The sequence below is a fragment of the Hippopotamus amphibius genome, chromosome 13 (assembly GCF_030028045.1).
Source record: "Hippopotamus amphibius kiboko isolate mHipAmp2 chromosome 13, mHipAmp2.hap2, whole genome shotgun sequence".
Taxonomy (NCBI): Eukaryota; Metazoa; Chordata; class Mammalia; order Artiodactyla; family Hippopotamidae; genus Hippopotamus; species Hippopotamus amphibius.
Window position 1 is genome coordinate 101,649,134 of NC_080198.1, and position 15,751 is coordinate 101,664,884.

At 46.6% G+C, this 15,751-nt stretch overlaps 1 protein-coding gene across 6 annotated transcripts in view; it reads right to left on the minus strand.

Annotated features, from left to right (window-relative positions):
- HTT (huntingtin) overlaps positions 1-15,751 on the minus strand; it is a 134,138-nt gene that overhangs the window by 93,443 nt on the left and 24,944 nt on the right. For 5 of the 6 annotated variants that reach the window (XM_057706712.1, XM_057706711.1, XM_057706716.1 and 2 more), the window contains 5 exons: positions 11,578-11,637; positions 11,108-11,187; positions 9,349-9,487; positions 4,058-4,199; positions 3,123-3,301 (listed from right to left, as the gene is read on the minus strand). In XM_057706712.1, coding sequence (XP_057562695.1) covers positions 3,123-3,301; positions 4,058-4,199; positions 9,349-9,487; positions 11,108-11,187; positions 11,578-11,637 — 600 coding nt within the window. Of the gene's footprint in view, positions 1-3,122; positions 3,302-4,057; positions 4,200-9,348; positions 9,488-11,107; positions 11,188-11,577; positions 11,638-14,853; positions 14,896-15,751 lie in introns of those variants that run through there. The other variant, XM_057706715.1, reaches the window with a different exon arrangement.

The window sequence follows — 15,751 nt, forward strand, 5'->3', positions numbered from 1 at the left end:
AACTAGATCCCACATGCGTACTGCAACTAAGAGTTCACATGCCACAACTAAAGAGCCAGAGAGCCACAACTAAGGAGCCTGCCTGTCCCAACTAAGACTCAGTGCAACCAAATAAATATTTTAAAAAATAAAAGATCACCTAATCATCTTTAAAAAAAAAACTAGTAAATAAATAGAGCACTTCCACAAAAGCGGAAGCATGCCAATGAAGAGCTCCATTTCCCTAAACTGGTGACTAGTAAAGGAGAATAAAGCCCAAAATACACAGAGAGCAAAGCTAGTCAAACACACACTTAATAAGCATGAAGCACTGTCGTGGGTGCCACTGAGAAATGGTTTGCAAAGCTTTTAAAGGTGTTACATCAAACTTCATTAGTGCTTTTAATACTATATCACATTACATGAACATAAGGAATTTACCCTTTTTCCCTTTAATTAGAGGTACCAGATAATATACAGAGTACCCAGCTAAATCTGAACTTCAGATAAATAATTCTGTAGTATAACTGTGTCCCATGCGATTTCAGGCATATTTATACCACAAGATAACTGACAACTTATCTGAAATTCAAACAACTGCCACCCCCTATTTTTATTTGCTAAGTACCCCCTATTTTTATTTGCAGCCCTACCTTTAATATCATAAAAGTAATTACGTTTTTTTAAAAGACAGTATAGCAGTTTATAAAATAAAAAGTCTCAAAGGTAGCTACTTTGACCCATTTGTTTTTATTCCTTCTGATGGTTACCTCCATAACTCTATGCAGGTCACAGGTCTGCAAACTACAGTCCACAGGCAAATCTGGCCCACCACCAGCTTTTGCACATAAAGTTTTCCTGGAGCACAGCCATGTGTGTACTGTCTGTGGCTGCCTTCCTGCTACGGCGTCGGAGTTGAGTAGCTGGCCCATGACCCCCTGCTCTAAGTAATCAGCATACACCATGATTTCTGAGTATCTACTCTGAGCAAAGGATCTCTTGACTTCTTACTATGTAAATGGAGGAAATGTGCATCCCACACGCCCTCACCTCATCTTGCCTCCTCCCAGATTCTGTTAGCAACATCAGTGCTTTTATATTATTAAGGGTTACACTTACATACTATGCTTTTAAATCACATGTGCGCTGCCTAGATGCTGAGCCTAAACACTGAATTAAAAAACCAGCATGTGTCTCATCATGTGTGCATTAACATCCTCCACTGCAAGGTCTATTAATGTGACTGGACCCAAAAAAGAGAACTATTCCATTATTACTAGCCCTGTGTCCCTTGAAAGAGAGCGTCCCAAGGACAACAGTTAAATGGGTTCTCTTCTTATAATCTCTTATCTGCTTAAAATTATTCAAGATTTTAATTTGCTTCATAATTGGGTAACTTGCTTTTATAAATCTTTCTGGTTTTCCTCCGCTTTTAACAGACACACACGCCTTCCCTTTCTCCCAGCACTTAATCAGAACGATGGTCACAGGGAGCTCCCTGGACTCCCTGTTTCTAATCTGAACGGCACACTGCACCACCGTCATCTTAGAATTGCTTCTACCACATTCCTGGGTTAGTTAGGTACTTTGTTTCTCGGATTTCAGGGCTTCTTCTTTTCTGTATCTATTTCGCATTTTGCTGGAATACACCTTCAAATAATTTTTTGAAAAAGCATACATAAAAAAAGTGTACATGAAAAGCAAACTGAATTCTTGCCTGTCTAAAAGTATGTATATTTCATCCACACTTGCTTAATAGTTTAGTCAGGCCCAGGATTATTTTAAATTCTACTTAAGTATAGCTAGCCAAACTATTACATTAGCTGAGTTGAACTTCTTAATCAAAATAATTTAATTCAAAATGGTCTTTAGTCAAAAGAAAATAGATTAGACATTTTTAGAGACAATCTTACCCAGCTTACTAACGCAACGAGCTGCCATACTGTTTAATCGTGCTGAAGAAACCTAACTATTAATAAAATCGGTAATTAAGCACCACATTCCATACCCCTTCACTCCATCCTCCCAGGACTACTGTTCTCCTAGTTTAACACAGTTTTCGATATCCCTCTAGCCTCATCTTCCCCCAACACCCCTACTGACCTATGAGAAAGCCTGGAGACCTTTACAGGACCCGGTGCACCCTCACCCACACACTCTCACCCTCTCACTCCGTGGACTGGGCAAAGGCTGTAGTTTCTGTCTGTAAAACCCTCTTCCCCCAGCTTCCTGTGCCTGGTCAAATCCCACCCACCCAAAAGCATCAGCCTGTAACAGCCTGTCCAGCATGCCTCCCTGACCTTGGTCGTGCATGCCCCCCCAAGTACTCTGCAGCACCATACCCCCTCCTTACCATGCTGCTTAGTGATTGCTTGTCTCCCTCACCAGACCAACGGTCTCCAAACTTCTGACTAAGCAGCCTTTTCTCTTTAAAAAAAATTCTGAGTATGCAACCCCAATAATATTTATTTTAAAATATTGTACAGGTACTACTGAACTCAGATATTATGTATATTATAAAATATGCATTAGCTTTGACAAGCCTCTAGCTCGAGTTATTGGTTTACAGGAAGTACAGACAACAAAGAAACATGTTAATTTACACTATGGAGAGTCAAGTAATAAAAAATCAGATTGCCGGGAGTTCCAAGGGACAGACAACCTGTTTCTTCAAAAAATGAGTTCTAAGGGGAAGACAGGGATGGAAGGGAACCAATAGATCAAAGAGACTCACGATCCTTGTCAACCAGTCTAATTTGGATACTGGTTCCAAAGAGCAGAAGAACAACCTGACAGGGGTTGAGTGGGTATTTGATGTTAAGAAAGTGTTCTTTTTTTTCAGGTGTGACAATGGCATTGTCATTAAAATTGAATACAAAGAGTCCTCATCTATAGGGGTCCATATGAAATACTTGTAGATAAAATAATGCAATGGTTGGGATGTGCTTCAAACGGGTTTAATGTAAATAATACTCTCAGCACCCTTACTCTGATGTCACTACACACAAAGTTAGGGATCATGACCTAGGATCTGAGCCAGGGGAACTAGCTCCAGAGTCCACACTCTGAACCCTCGGCTCTGCCGCTTCTCTTCCAAGTCAGGTGGGTCTGTGGACGCTGCTCATGTGCACACAGGCACCTACCTGCACAAGCTGCTCCGTGGAGGGAGAGACTTCCATCTCTTTCCGTGTCAGCCCAAAGCTGCCTTTCAGGCTCGTGTCCTTGACCTGCTGCTGCAGCAAGGGCACCAAATACCTCAATGTGAGCAGCACCCCGAGAACCAGGAGGGTGGAGTGTTCCTCCTCCACAGGAACCAGCAAGCCTACGAAGGCAGCAACAAGACTGTCACAGCGGATCCGCTGCTGGGAGACCCGTGGCTTCCTCTGTCAACAAGAAGAGACCTACAGCAGAACCCTATCGTGGGGCTGGCAGGGAGGGTACGGATGGCATAAAGGTTTCTGTGAAAAAACACACAGTGTATCTCACTGAGCGACCAAAATCCAGGAGTGGCTTTAAGGGGTAACGTTTAAGCCCTCTGCTCAGTGAGGCCCTGCACAGTGAGTGAGTTTCACTGCCTCTGAAAGCCGGGCAGCTCTTTCGCACCAACTGTCTGCGTGCTCCTGGCAGCCCCACCAGCGTGGATTTCCACGGTCGCCCCCACTGGAAAAGGACTTGTCAGCAGGCCTCCACCCACCCAGGGAGCACCTGTGCAGGCCCCTTCACGGGGACCTGACGCTCCGTTTCAGGCAGCAGAGATTCCTTGTATGCGGGGCCTCCACAGAGGCGGTGCAGTGTGCTGCTGGGACAGCCAGGCCCGGAAAGGCTCCTGCCCAGCGCCCCACCAACTGTCTGTGGGCCCAGCCACATCTGCACCACTGCACCAAGGAGGAGGAGCCTTCTCTGAACTGTCACCCAGACCCCACAGGGGCTTGTCCACATCTACCAGTCAGCCAGGGCTGAAGGGCCCAGTCAGGAAAATGAAGGGCTGCCTGATTTTAAAGAATTTCAAAGGCCTGTCTCAAGTACACACTAGTGGCCACCCGCCATGGGGAGAGTCACTAACAGGTCTATGCCTTACCCAAGAGCACACTGAGCAGCCAGCTGTAGAAGTACTGTGTCCTCCTGGAGTGCTGGCAGATGCTCACCGCCGAGCTGGCCGCAGTCCGCCGAACCGTAGGGGAGCTGGACTTTAGGTTTGCTATGAAAGCCTTTAGCAGAACCTGTGGGAGCAAAGTCCGAGTAGACAGAAGACAAAGCTCCTGTGAGACTCATGTATTTCAAAAAGCACAACTTGCTCCAAATTCTTGCAGAGTATACAGTATTAACAATTCGAGACTTTCCTAGAGCTGAATGGAAGCGCCCCAAATCTGGGATATTTCAGAGCAGTTTGCAAACATGTAGTCAATTTATTTCCTTATAAACTGAGTAAGGACTTGCTCAACATCTACATCCCTACACGAAAGTGAAAGCCTTCACTTCTAGAAAAGGTGTCCCCACAATATTTGGGGCCAAGGTCAGTGAATGACAGTATGTAAAATAAATGCAGTAAAAAAAAAAAAAATCAACAAACAATGCAGTCCGGAAGAAGAGTGCTAGCCAATCACAGCAAGGTCCCAGCCTAACAACACCTTGTAAATGTGCTACTGACACCACCAAGAGACACTCCCCGGTCTGGAAAACATGTGCAACATAACTGAACTGAGACCATACACTCCTCACAGCCATTTTCCTAAGAAATCAGAGAATAAGACTTTGTTACTGTGCCTCCAAGACCACCCAAAGAAGGGGTGTTATAATTCTCAGGGTGCTATAGTTCTAATGATGGCCATTTAAGGCTTCACAAAAATATCCAAAGAATGAAAGGGTGTGACCGTCTACCTGCATGAGTTTGGTGACTATGTTACTCAAAAACATCTATTTCCCATCATTCTAAACGATGCTCTGAGCAATGATTTGGCCCAGTTACTACTGCTGGGCATGTGCTGAGCAAGTCAGGGATGCTACTGGGGCCCCATCGGGGGAAGCCTGGCCATCGGCAAACTAGCAGCAAATTAACAGACTGGCATCTGACTTATAAACAAGCTTCTCCGTAACAGTGTGGCTGGCATAAACTAGTTCTCAGAGGCTCATCAACGTTCAATGAATTCACAGATTAGACCTCTGGGACCAGAGAGGTGGAGGACCAGAACCCTGGCCAAAGGACACCCCCAGCAGATTGTGACCTCCAGTTTCTTCCCAGAAAAACCACTCAACTCTCTGACAAACTTTTTCAGCTCCAAGGAAAGATACTGACATCTGAAAGAACTTCTCTGAGAACACACAAACACACACACACACACACATCACTGAAACAGTACATAAAGAATCACTGTATATTAGTCCAAACTTCTAAGCAGAATGAAAGCTAAACATTACTATGAAGAGTCAGCCCATGGTGAACTTACAGTTTGGAATAATAATAAAATTGAATCTGAGAGCTCGAGGGGGCTTTCTCAGGTCCAAGTCCCACAAACCCAAGAATGCCTTATGGAAGGCAGCTGGCAGGAGGCACCTAGATCATCCTTAAAGCTCTTCTCATAACGAGGAGGAAGTGCACTAGACTGCAGGGCAGATAACTCCACTCTTCTAAAGTAGGACATATATTTAAGAGTACTTCAAAAGGAAACAGACACAAAAATCATTCCACTTTAGTCAAGAGCACTTCAGGGAATGGAAATGGACATTACACCAAACTGTGATGCCAGAACATACTCAGCAGATGGCTAAACTTAAAATGACCAAAATTTCCGATTCAGTGAGGACAGGGAGCTGCTGGAATTCGCAAGCACCACTGACAAGGCATAAGCTGGTACAGCCACTTAGCAAAGCTATCTGGTGGCATCTACCGAAGTTGAAATATACATACCCCACACCCCAACAACTCCATTTCTAGGTATCAACCTGTGCTCCAAGAGACACACACAAGGACAGACACAGCAGCAGCATTCGCGACGGCCAACATTACAATGACCCAAGGTCCAGCTGCAATAACATGATGGGCTGCGGCACGTTTACCCAAGGGAACACACACGGCTCTGAAAAGCCGCAGGCTCTACGGATACGCGGTGACAAGGAAGAACCTCACAAGCTCAGCGTCCCAGAAACGACACCAGCCAAAAGGAATACATACGGTACGGTACGGCTCTACATATCTACAACTTAAAAACAGACCCTCTGGCATTAGAAGCCAGGTCAGTGATCAGCCCTGGGGAGGAAGGAGGGGACAGCGGCAGGGAGAGCGTGGCGCAGGCTCCTGGGTACCAGTAACATTCCATGTCCAGACCTGGGTGGTGGCCGCAAGGGCAGGCCCACTCTGTAACCACTCATCAAGGAGTACACGCATGATTTACATGCTGTCTTGTATGTACATTACACACCAATCAAATAAAAGGCTTGGGAGTCCCAATATTTAACAGGCAACCCTAAGAATGAGACAGCAGGGCTCCTGTTAGGAGACTTCTGATCAAACATGCTAGACTAGACATGTGAACCTGCACGTCCTACACGCCCCACCAGAATCACATGCACAAGGTTTAAAAGGCATAAACGTACAAGGACAAAAAGAACAGAACAGAGACAACGGGAGACTGGAGGCATTAGCAAGTTGTGGGAGCTAGAATGTAAACAAGTGGTACCTGCCTGATTCATAGTCCTCAGGAAGAAGTTCCCAAACAAGACTTTCTGGGAGCTGGGGAGAAGGACTGAACGCACCCAACAAAAGGCAAGCTCACTCAAGCCTCAGAAAAGCTCAGGCTCAGGAGCATCAGAGACATCTAGAAGTGGCATGGATGTGGGAGTGAAACAGCTGCTCATCTAACTCCTCCTTAGCAAGCTGCCAAGCTCCTCTCCTGCCGAGGCAGCCCAGGACGTGATCTTCGCTTCCCCACCGCCCACAGAGACAGGGAACCCCCAGAGATGCTGCCACAGCTGAGGACAGACAGGAGGCACAGACAGAAAACAGAAATTAAGGAAAAGCTGGCATTCTGACTAGTGAGAATGTTAGCACCTGTCCATCCCAGGGTCCCAGGACAAATGCAGCTGGGCTGATGCCTCCAAGCAGGAGAATGAGGGATTTTGCCTTAGGGATACTGATTGGCCCAAGAGAAGAAGACTTAATGACACTGACATTTAAAAACCCACAGTGGAAAAGCAGGTTCACCATCTATCACCTCAAGAAGTCCACCAGGGGACAAAGCCTGCCACACACCTGCCTCCAATAAGCTTCTTAGGGTCTCACTCAAATCTGCGTGGACAACTGCTGACAAAAACGAGAAAGACAGGAAATAGAACAGAGGAAGTCAGAAGAAACACACAATGTGGAGGTCAAAGGAAGTTGCCGAGAAATTGTAATCAGTACCTTCAGAAAGATAAGAGAGGCACTCGTGAAACAAGAAGAGGGTGCCAGAATACATGAACATTCTGAACACCAAAAAGAGCTCTTAGAAACTTAACCACAGCAGGATGGCTTCCCTGGTGGCACAGTGGCTAAACCACCTGCCAATGCAGGGGACACAGATTCAATCCCTGGTCCAGGAAGATCCCACATGCTGCGGAGCAACTAAGCCCGTGAGCTGCAACTACTGAAACCCGAAAGCTCTAGGGCCCGCGTGCCACAACAACCAAGCCTGTGTGCTACAACTACTGAGCCCATACGCCACAACAAGAGAAGCCACTGCACTGAGAAGCCCACGCACCACAACGAAGAGTAGCCTCAACTCGCCACAACTAGAGAAAGCCTGCGCGCAGCAACGAAGACCCAATGCAACAAAAAAACCAACAAAAAAACCCACACCAGGAACAAAAGTTCAATAGAAGAGTTTGAGGTGGACATCTCCTAGAAAAGTACAGGGCAAAAAAAAAAAGGAAAATAGAAACAAAAGATAATATATATGCGCATCATCAGTCCAGGAGGACCAACAGCTAACTAACAAATTTCAGAAAGAGCACAGAGAAAATAAAGGGGGGGGGGAGGGGGTTGTCAGAGAAATATAAGGACATTTCCCAGAAATGAAGGCTAGCAGGTTCCAAATTAAAAGGTCTGTCAAGCACCCAGCACTATCACCTGCACAAAACAATAAAAACCTTCTAGAGAAGGACACATTCAGAGGCTAAGGGATCAGGTCATTCGACTTCTTGGAAGCCACGCTGCAGACCATGAGACAATGGGGCGAAGCCCTTGCATTCCTAAGGGGAGACGATTTCCATCCCCGATCTCTACGCCCAGCCAAGTGTGAGGGAGGAGTCAAGGCATTTTCACGAATGCAAAATCTCAAACAATGTATTTCCCAGTCATCCTTTCTCAGGAAGCTCCTCTCCAGGAGTAAGCCGAGAGACAAAGACGTGGCAGCCAGGGATCAGGCATCTGACAGTGGAGCCAGGACACGACTGTGCGACAGACCTAACGGATGCCCTGACTAAGTGGCAGCAGCTGCAGAGCCCAGGGGTGGAAGCAGGCCCAGCAAATTACCCTTCATGTGCACAACTGAACTGAGACACATTTACAGCTTCGGTGGAAGGAGTGAGAAGAAGGAAATTGCCAAAGAATAACAAGCAAATGAAAAAGAGGCGATTACTGACTTCAGAACTACCAAAAAGTTATACAAAGAAACATAACCACGGCACAGAACGTAACTAGCTGTGACTGTTTACTTAGGCACAATAATGTACACACTGAATACTGATGTAACTGTAGTAAAAAGATGGAAGAAGGGTTAGAGCTGAATTCATCTTTTCCATTGTAACAAATTAAAAAATCCAAACCCAGCAGTACAAGCATGTTATTTACAAATCCGGAGGGAAATACCAAGAACAACACTAACACAGGACTGACCACTAAAAGGAGGAAGTCAAGAATCTGTACTCCTCAGACCATGTGACAGGGTCACAATTTCTGGACATTATAAACAAAACACTAAAGAGGGTTTGAAGGGTGCTGGTTGGAGCAAAAGCAAACAGGAAGTTCAGTGGCCACAGGGCACTTGTGCCCACAAGGCATCATCAGTGAGCTTTCTCCCGCCTGCAGTCCAAGGACGGTGGTCTTTCTTCAACCAGGCTAAGCAGTCCATCTTGTACCCCAAAACCAGTCTGCTCTGGAAAATGCCTTTTGATTTTGCATCTATAAACCATCACCCTATTCAACTTTTCACCCCACAGCAAGAACACAGAAGTGGAAAGAGGCTCTCAGTGTGCCTCCAAAGAACTCAAAAGACTGTAATCTAAATTATGAAGCAAAACCTAACTCGAGAAGTACTCTCATATGCCTTCCTGTGCAAAAGCCCAACTCCCAGTAAGACGCATTCACACGCTTCTGATTGGAGGCAACAATCTTACCTTAATTTCATTGTCATTTGCAAAATTGCCAAAAGAAGCCATAATTTTAGGGAGAGCTGCAGCCAAGGTCTCCTGGACAGACTCCTCGGGTCTCCTGCTTGTGCGCGTCAGGCAAGGTAAAAGGTTTACCAAGTAAGGCCTGCATATGTGAGAGGAACACCAATTATTCTTCCCGGACTACCTTAATGAGAAATGCAAGATATTAGTTCAGTACCTGTTAGGGAAAAACCAGTTTTGATATGCAAAAGAATCCTTACTGGAAAGTAAACAAACCTCGTCTAGAAGACTAAACGCAGATGAAGCCCAAATGCTGGGAGACCCTCATCCTTTATTTCTCTTCTAACCACAGAGAACGCTCCAAAGCTTGTTTCAAAAATTCTTTGCAGTAAATTATAATAGTTATTAAAATATTCAGATTTTAAATTAGAAAGTAACAGATAATATAAGGAAACACGATTTAAAAAATAAGCTAAAAAATGATAATAAAGCTTTCTTAAAAAGGGAGCATGACACAACTTCTTCTAAGCGCTGAACGTGGATAAGGCCTTAGAGAGAAAGCATGGCCCTCTCGAGAGCAGCAGACTGCAGGCCTGGAGAGCAGCAGTCACGGGACAGGTAAAACAAGCACATGGTGGCCACGGCAGCGTCCTCTAGTAGCCAAGACGGGCAGCGAGCAGGTGCACCCCGGGGACTGAACAGAGAGCAAGGCAGCCCTTCTAAGGGGATGACTTTTTTGCTGAGACCCAAAGGAAAAACAAACCAGACATCAGAAGGAAGACATGCCTGACTTTTCAAAGAAGTCCAGCCAGTGAGTCCCCAGAGTATCTGAGGTGACGGGGGCCACTGGGGGCCAGCTTTATCTGAACAGCTCTGGGAAATGAGTACAGAGTTTAAGCAAAGGAATGAGATGACCCAATCATATTTTTTTAAGGTCACTTTGGCTTCTATGTGGAGAACTTGGGATGTGTTGCTTCAGAAACATAACCATGTTTTCAAAATAAGGACAGTGAAAGAAAAAGGTTATATAAAAAAATTTCCTTAGTGACTGTATGCCTGTAATCATGTAAGATTCTTACTACACTCAGACTCAATGGACTAGATCATTGTTTCATATTAAAAGAGAGGGTTTCTGCCACTCCCCCAGATCCTCGGGGACAGAGCCAAGGGGCCCATGGACGTCAGCACGTCTTGCTGGTGAAGGAGAGAAGGAAGGAGTTGAAAACTGTGGCCCTTCTTTCGTTTTTCAATCCATTAAGGTACAACTGGTTCAAGCAGTCAAAACTTGATTCAGAATTTAATACTCATATTTTTAACCCATGTGATAGACAAAGGCAGGGTCTTCTATAATCCCCACAGTCAGCAACAATGAGGTGGCACTCAACCTCAAGCACTCGACAAGGCTCTTTTCAGCAAGTGCCACGTGCAGGCACTGTTATCAGTGCTGGGCTGCAACAGGGACCAGACAGGGATGCCCCCGCTGTCCTGGGACGTACACCTCCTACGTCTCTCGGGGGAGAGTGGGATAGAAGATGACCAGGCACGCTGATGAAGCATGCGGCAGTATTTCTGAGAGCTGCAACTGCTACAGAGGAAAAGGAACGGGACAACCTGCACTGCAGCTGGAGAGGCAGAGACGGGCAGCATCAGACAGAGTGGACAGGGAAGACCTTTACAGAAATGACATTCGTGCCAAGAATCCACAGAGCTGGCCCCCCAACCAAAATAACAGTAATAGCAATAACCCACAGCATCCACTTACCTGCACTTCTGAGGCCGGACCAGGTGAGCCAGCTCGGCAAACCTCCACAGGGCAGCGCGCAGGCTCCGGGCGGCGCCGTTCTGCGGGATTTAAGGAGCGGTGTGTTATATATAAGTGTCACAGACACTCATCACCAAGAGGACTTCAAAGTAACAAAAGCAGTGTTTTCACTGTTAATTTCTATTTTTAGAGAAAAGGCCATCTAAATGTGTAACTACTTTTGAAATTTTAAGGACTAATGGGATGCAATTATAAAGATACTTTTTTTTTAAGCTACCATTCCCATCTCATCTAATAAGTAATGAGGAGCAACTTTTTGAAAAAAAGTAAAACAATAACGTCTACTTTACCAAATAGCATTTATTTCCTTCTAACATTTTTACTTATCAAACAAAAGATAAAATTTCACATACACTGCTCAATACAGTGACTCAATAGCATTTTTTCATGAATGGGAAATAAAGGCCTACCTTTTTAATTTCCTTATAGAGTTCTAGCTGTAACCTCGGAAGGTTGGAATCCATCAAAGCCTACAACAAAATACAAGAGATTTGTTCCTGGAACACACATTCTACTGGCAGTTCTAAAGAGAGCTAAAAGGCAACAAAAATGTCAATTTTGGGGCAAAGTAGACTATAAAAGCAATTAAACTAAGAATCTACTCATTAAGAAAGAAGCATATGTATGCAGGAAGTTACCGAACAAACTAGATACAGGCTGTTCACTTTAATTTTAAAAATGGAAGGAAAAAAATTAACTTTCATTACAATCAAATACTACACAATACCAAAATTGAATGGCAGACAGTTCAAATTCATTCTAAAGCTCTTATATTCAATTACAGCACATTCTGTTAGATGCCCCGGAGTCTACGGGGCCAGCGGGGCGGTGGGTGGACGTCCAAGATCAGAGCCCCTCACTCTGGCGTGGGACCACGCCTCTCCAGAGGCAGAAGCCCGTGTCCTTTCCAAAGGTCTGGTCCTCTTGTGATGCACAGGTGCTCCCCACTCCAGGGCCCCAGTGACGCTCTGAACCTGCTGGAACCATAGGCTCCCCAGAGCCACTTCTGGCCCCTTCTGCTCAGTTATGGGCCAAACCAAAAAATGACCACACGGCCAACTTCAACCCAGTAAGAATGGCTGGTGGCAACCACCCCCATAACACAAAGTCCACGTTGGAGATGGCTTCTCGAGACGAAAAGGAAAGACTTCTGTGCCCCGCTCTCAGCCACAGGAACCCTCTCCTCCAAAACGGTATTGCAATGGCTTGTTCACAGAAGAGAGGAAAGACATGACCAAGCCTCCACGGAAAAGCCCTCTTCCTTTTCTGTGATGTACAGCATGTGATGTCTATAAACCAAGCTGGTCTTAGTAAAACTTAGCAAGCTTGAAAATCAAAAAAGGGTCACATTCTAGGAGGTTTTGAATAACGTCTCAGAAGTTTCAAAATCCTCATTCTGCTATTTCAGTTTGCACTAAATTCCTTACATGAGCACACCAAAATGGACAAACATATATTAAAACACTACGTTGCCAATAAAACCAGAAGGCATATCAAAGTTTTGTTTCACTTTATAAATGTTTTATAAACTAACATCAAACATTTTATTATAAGAGAAAAGTAAACCTCAACCCCTGACACAGCACGGAATAGGCTCTCAGAGTCACGGGTGAGGGTATTATGCCATCTGCCCCCTCCCTGCTCCTGGTCCCCCCCCCCGCCGCCTCCTCACGCACACCCCCAGCGCCTCCGCCCTGGTCAAAGGCCCCCATCTCCCATCCCTGGACTACTCAGCCTCCCTCACAGATTCTGGGTACACGGTCTCTCTCCACTCCAAGGCAGGCTGCTCTTCCTAAATAAAGCACTCCTCCCACCAGGCTGGAAGTCTTCGTGAGCTCTTGCCTTTCTTCCTTCTCTACCAAATAGAGGACAAACCCCTTGAACGGGTCCTCAGCACCGCCGGTTCTCTGGCAGCACACACAGGGTCACCCTCCTTGGTGAGTCTGCAGTGGTAAATAAGGTCCTGAACCTCCCCACTCACCTAACAGCCACCACCTCCAGGAAGCCTTCTCTGCCTGCCTGGACAGAAATCAGCCCTACCTCCTGCCACCATCCCCTGGAAATTAGCACTTACACCACACACTAAGTCGCTTCTGTACAAACATGCTTCCCCACCCAGGACTGTAAATTATTTGAAGGCAGAAGCACGCCGTCAGCTGAATCAGATTCCCAGTGCATTTTCCTACACAAATGAAAAGCAAAATGTACCCCATTTTCTTGGCTCACACAGAGTCTGGTCCTCATCCAAGGATATAATAATACACCAAAAAAACAGAAGCAGAAGTCCAGGACTTGACTCCTAAGCGACCACTCCTGGGTTCCTGCCCATCGCTGACACTCGAGCCAAGGGCTGTTCACGTGCTCCTGAGCCTGTCCTTCCTCCGCCACCATGAGAGCACATCAGTCAGACCCTGACCCCACTCTCAGCCTGCTGGCGCTGAAGACCAGCTCATCCCAGGAAGTGGACACCTGAGCACAGCCAAAGCCCCAGATGCCAGTTCAGAGAGACTGGCCTCATCTTACGCTCAGGGGTGTAACATGAGAAGTTGGAACCTCTGCACTGGAGGCCAGAAACAAAGCAAGAGGGAACGAGAAGCAGTAGGGAGGTGGCCGGAAGAGAAGCCAGCACCTAGAGCTCTGACCAGGCTTGGCCCACGACCCCCAAACACACACACCAGGCGAGTCTGCCAGCAGTTATGGAAGCAGGTCTCTCTCCGTGGCATCTGACTCCGTGTAAAATGACCACTTTTTAAATTTGGGTCATACTGTCCTCTATGCCCTCCTCACCCGCTCTTGTCACGACCAAGGCAACCTGTGGTGCCTTCTTTAGGTTTTCTGATTCTAAAGATCAGAGTTCAAGAACTGAAATATCAGAAAAAGCCCAGCCTGGTCCTGCCAGCGCAAATAAAAAAAGGCAGCAAGGATGTTGAGGGCTGGAGAGAAGCAAGCATAACTGAAAAAGTCCACCTGCACACGTGCTGTGGGCCTATCACACCTGAGTGGCATCCACCGCCCTCCAGGCATGGAGAACAAGGTTAAACGCCATGGCCACTACAGCACTGCGGGGGCGGGATGCACGCGAAAGCATGAAACGCAAGTGAGGGAGAAGACTAGGCAGCTCCTGACGGAGGAGCCAGAACCCTGTGGCTGCAGGGAAGCCGGCGCCCAAGCACGGAGAGCACGGCCCACAGAATCCACAGGCCAAAAACTGGGGAGCGGCAGGGCTCTGGCATGCCCCTCAGTCTCTCTGGGTGAGAAGGCAGGAATCTCACTGCAAGAGTGCCCCTTACCATTCTGAGGCCCAGCGAGTGGCAGGACGACGCACGAAACTACTCTTGGCCCTCACGCGCACACACCACAAAACCGTGTCTGTTTCCCTGTATGGTTAAGGAGACCGAGGCGCACAGAATGAACTACGTTACCCAAAGCTGTTCAGCTAGTGGGTGGCAGAGGCGAGATTCATGCACAGGCCTCCTCCACTCCAGAACCTTCGTGTGCGCCATCTCCTTAACGCAGGAGTAAAGGGTGACCGTCTTCCGAGGAAGCTGGACCCATGACGGGGAAACGAAGGACAATTTCTTGGCCAATGTAAAGTGTGACTGCTCTCCAGAGAAAGCCCTTTGGGAGTCTCCAAAGAACAGTTCTGTTTTTCAAGATCCTATTAAGGAGGGAAATATTCAACTAACCTGTGTTAGGCTGGAGTTCTTGGTTCATCTGGCCAAGTAAGTATTACTAGGAAGACAGCCTTTGAGGAAAACAAAAAGATGTGGCTTTATCTAAATTCCATGGGTGGAACTCAAAACAGTAAGGGAAAAGTAGGAAAAACTGGAAATATCCAATAAGTAACGCTCCCTGCAGACAAGGGAACAAGGTACATTTCTCCTTAACCATTTATCCAGAAATCGTTTTTGGAGAAAGCATCAAGAACTATGTCAGCCTATGATGGGAACAATGTATAAGCTCAGACACAAAATTTCAAAAGGCTCATTCACACATTCAAGGAGGTCTGGAAGAAGGTGCCCAGGACAGTTGAGGATACAAACTAGGAGAAGGGCAGAGTGAGAAAAACAAGGATAGTTTTCCAACACAGTAAGAATTATGGAAGAAACACTTTATCTTCAATGACAGCAGAAAACAAAAAAAAGCAGAAAGTGGATTAAAGCTACAGTGGTCTTGGGTACCAACTCTGCACCAGGAAGTAGGAAGTGAAGAGGACTAGTGCCCCCTCCCCACCCCCCTTACCACCCAGGTGGCTCTGGCTTTCTGGCTTCATCAGCCTTCTCTGGGAACTCCTATATCCCCAGTCACATCACACCAACTCCAGCGAAGCTACCAGAGAAGGCACATCTTTACCTGCAAACAGTACTGCCTAACCCAGGTCGTAGGAGACAAAGACGCCAAAAGCAGATCCACTCCCCATCCCCCTGCCTTCTCAAGGCCTCACGGTTTCTCAACAAAGCGATGCTTTCCCCAAGAGCACCCAGTGGCCACCATCAGTGCCCATCCCCGACCTATGGCCTGCAGCGCAGGCACGAGGGCAAACCCGCTCCTTCTGATGGGGCAGGTGCAGCCAGCACACTGGCA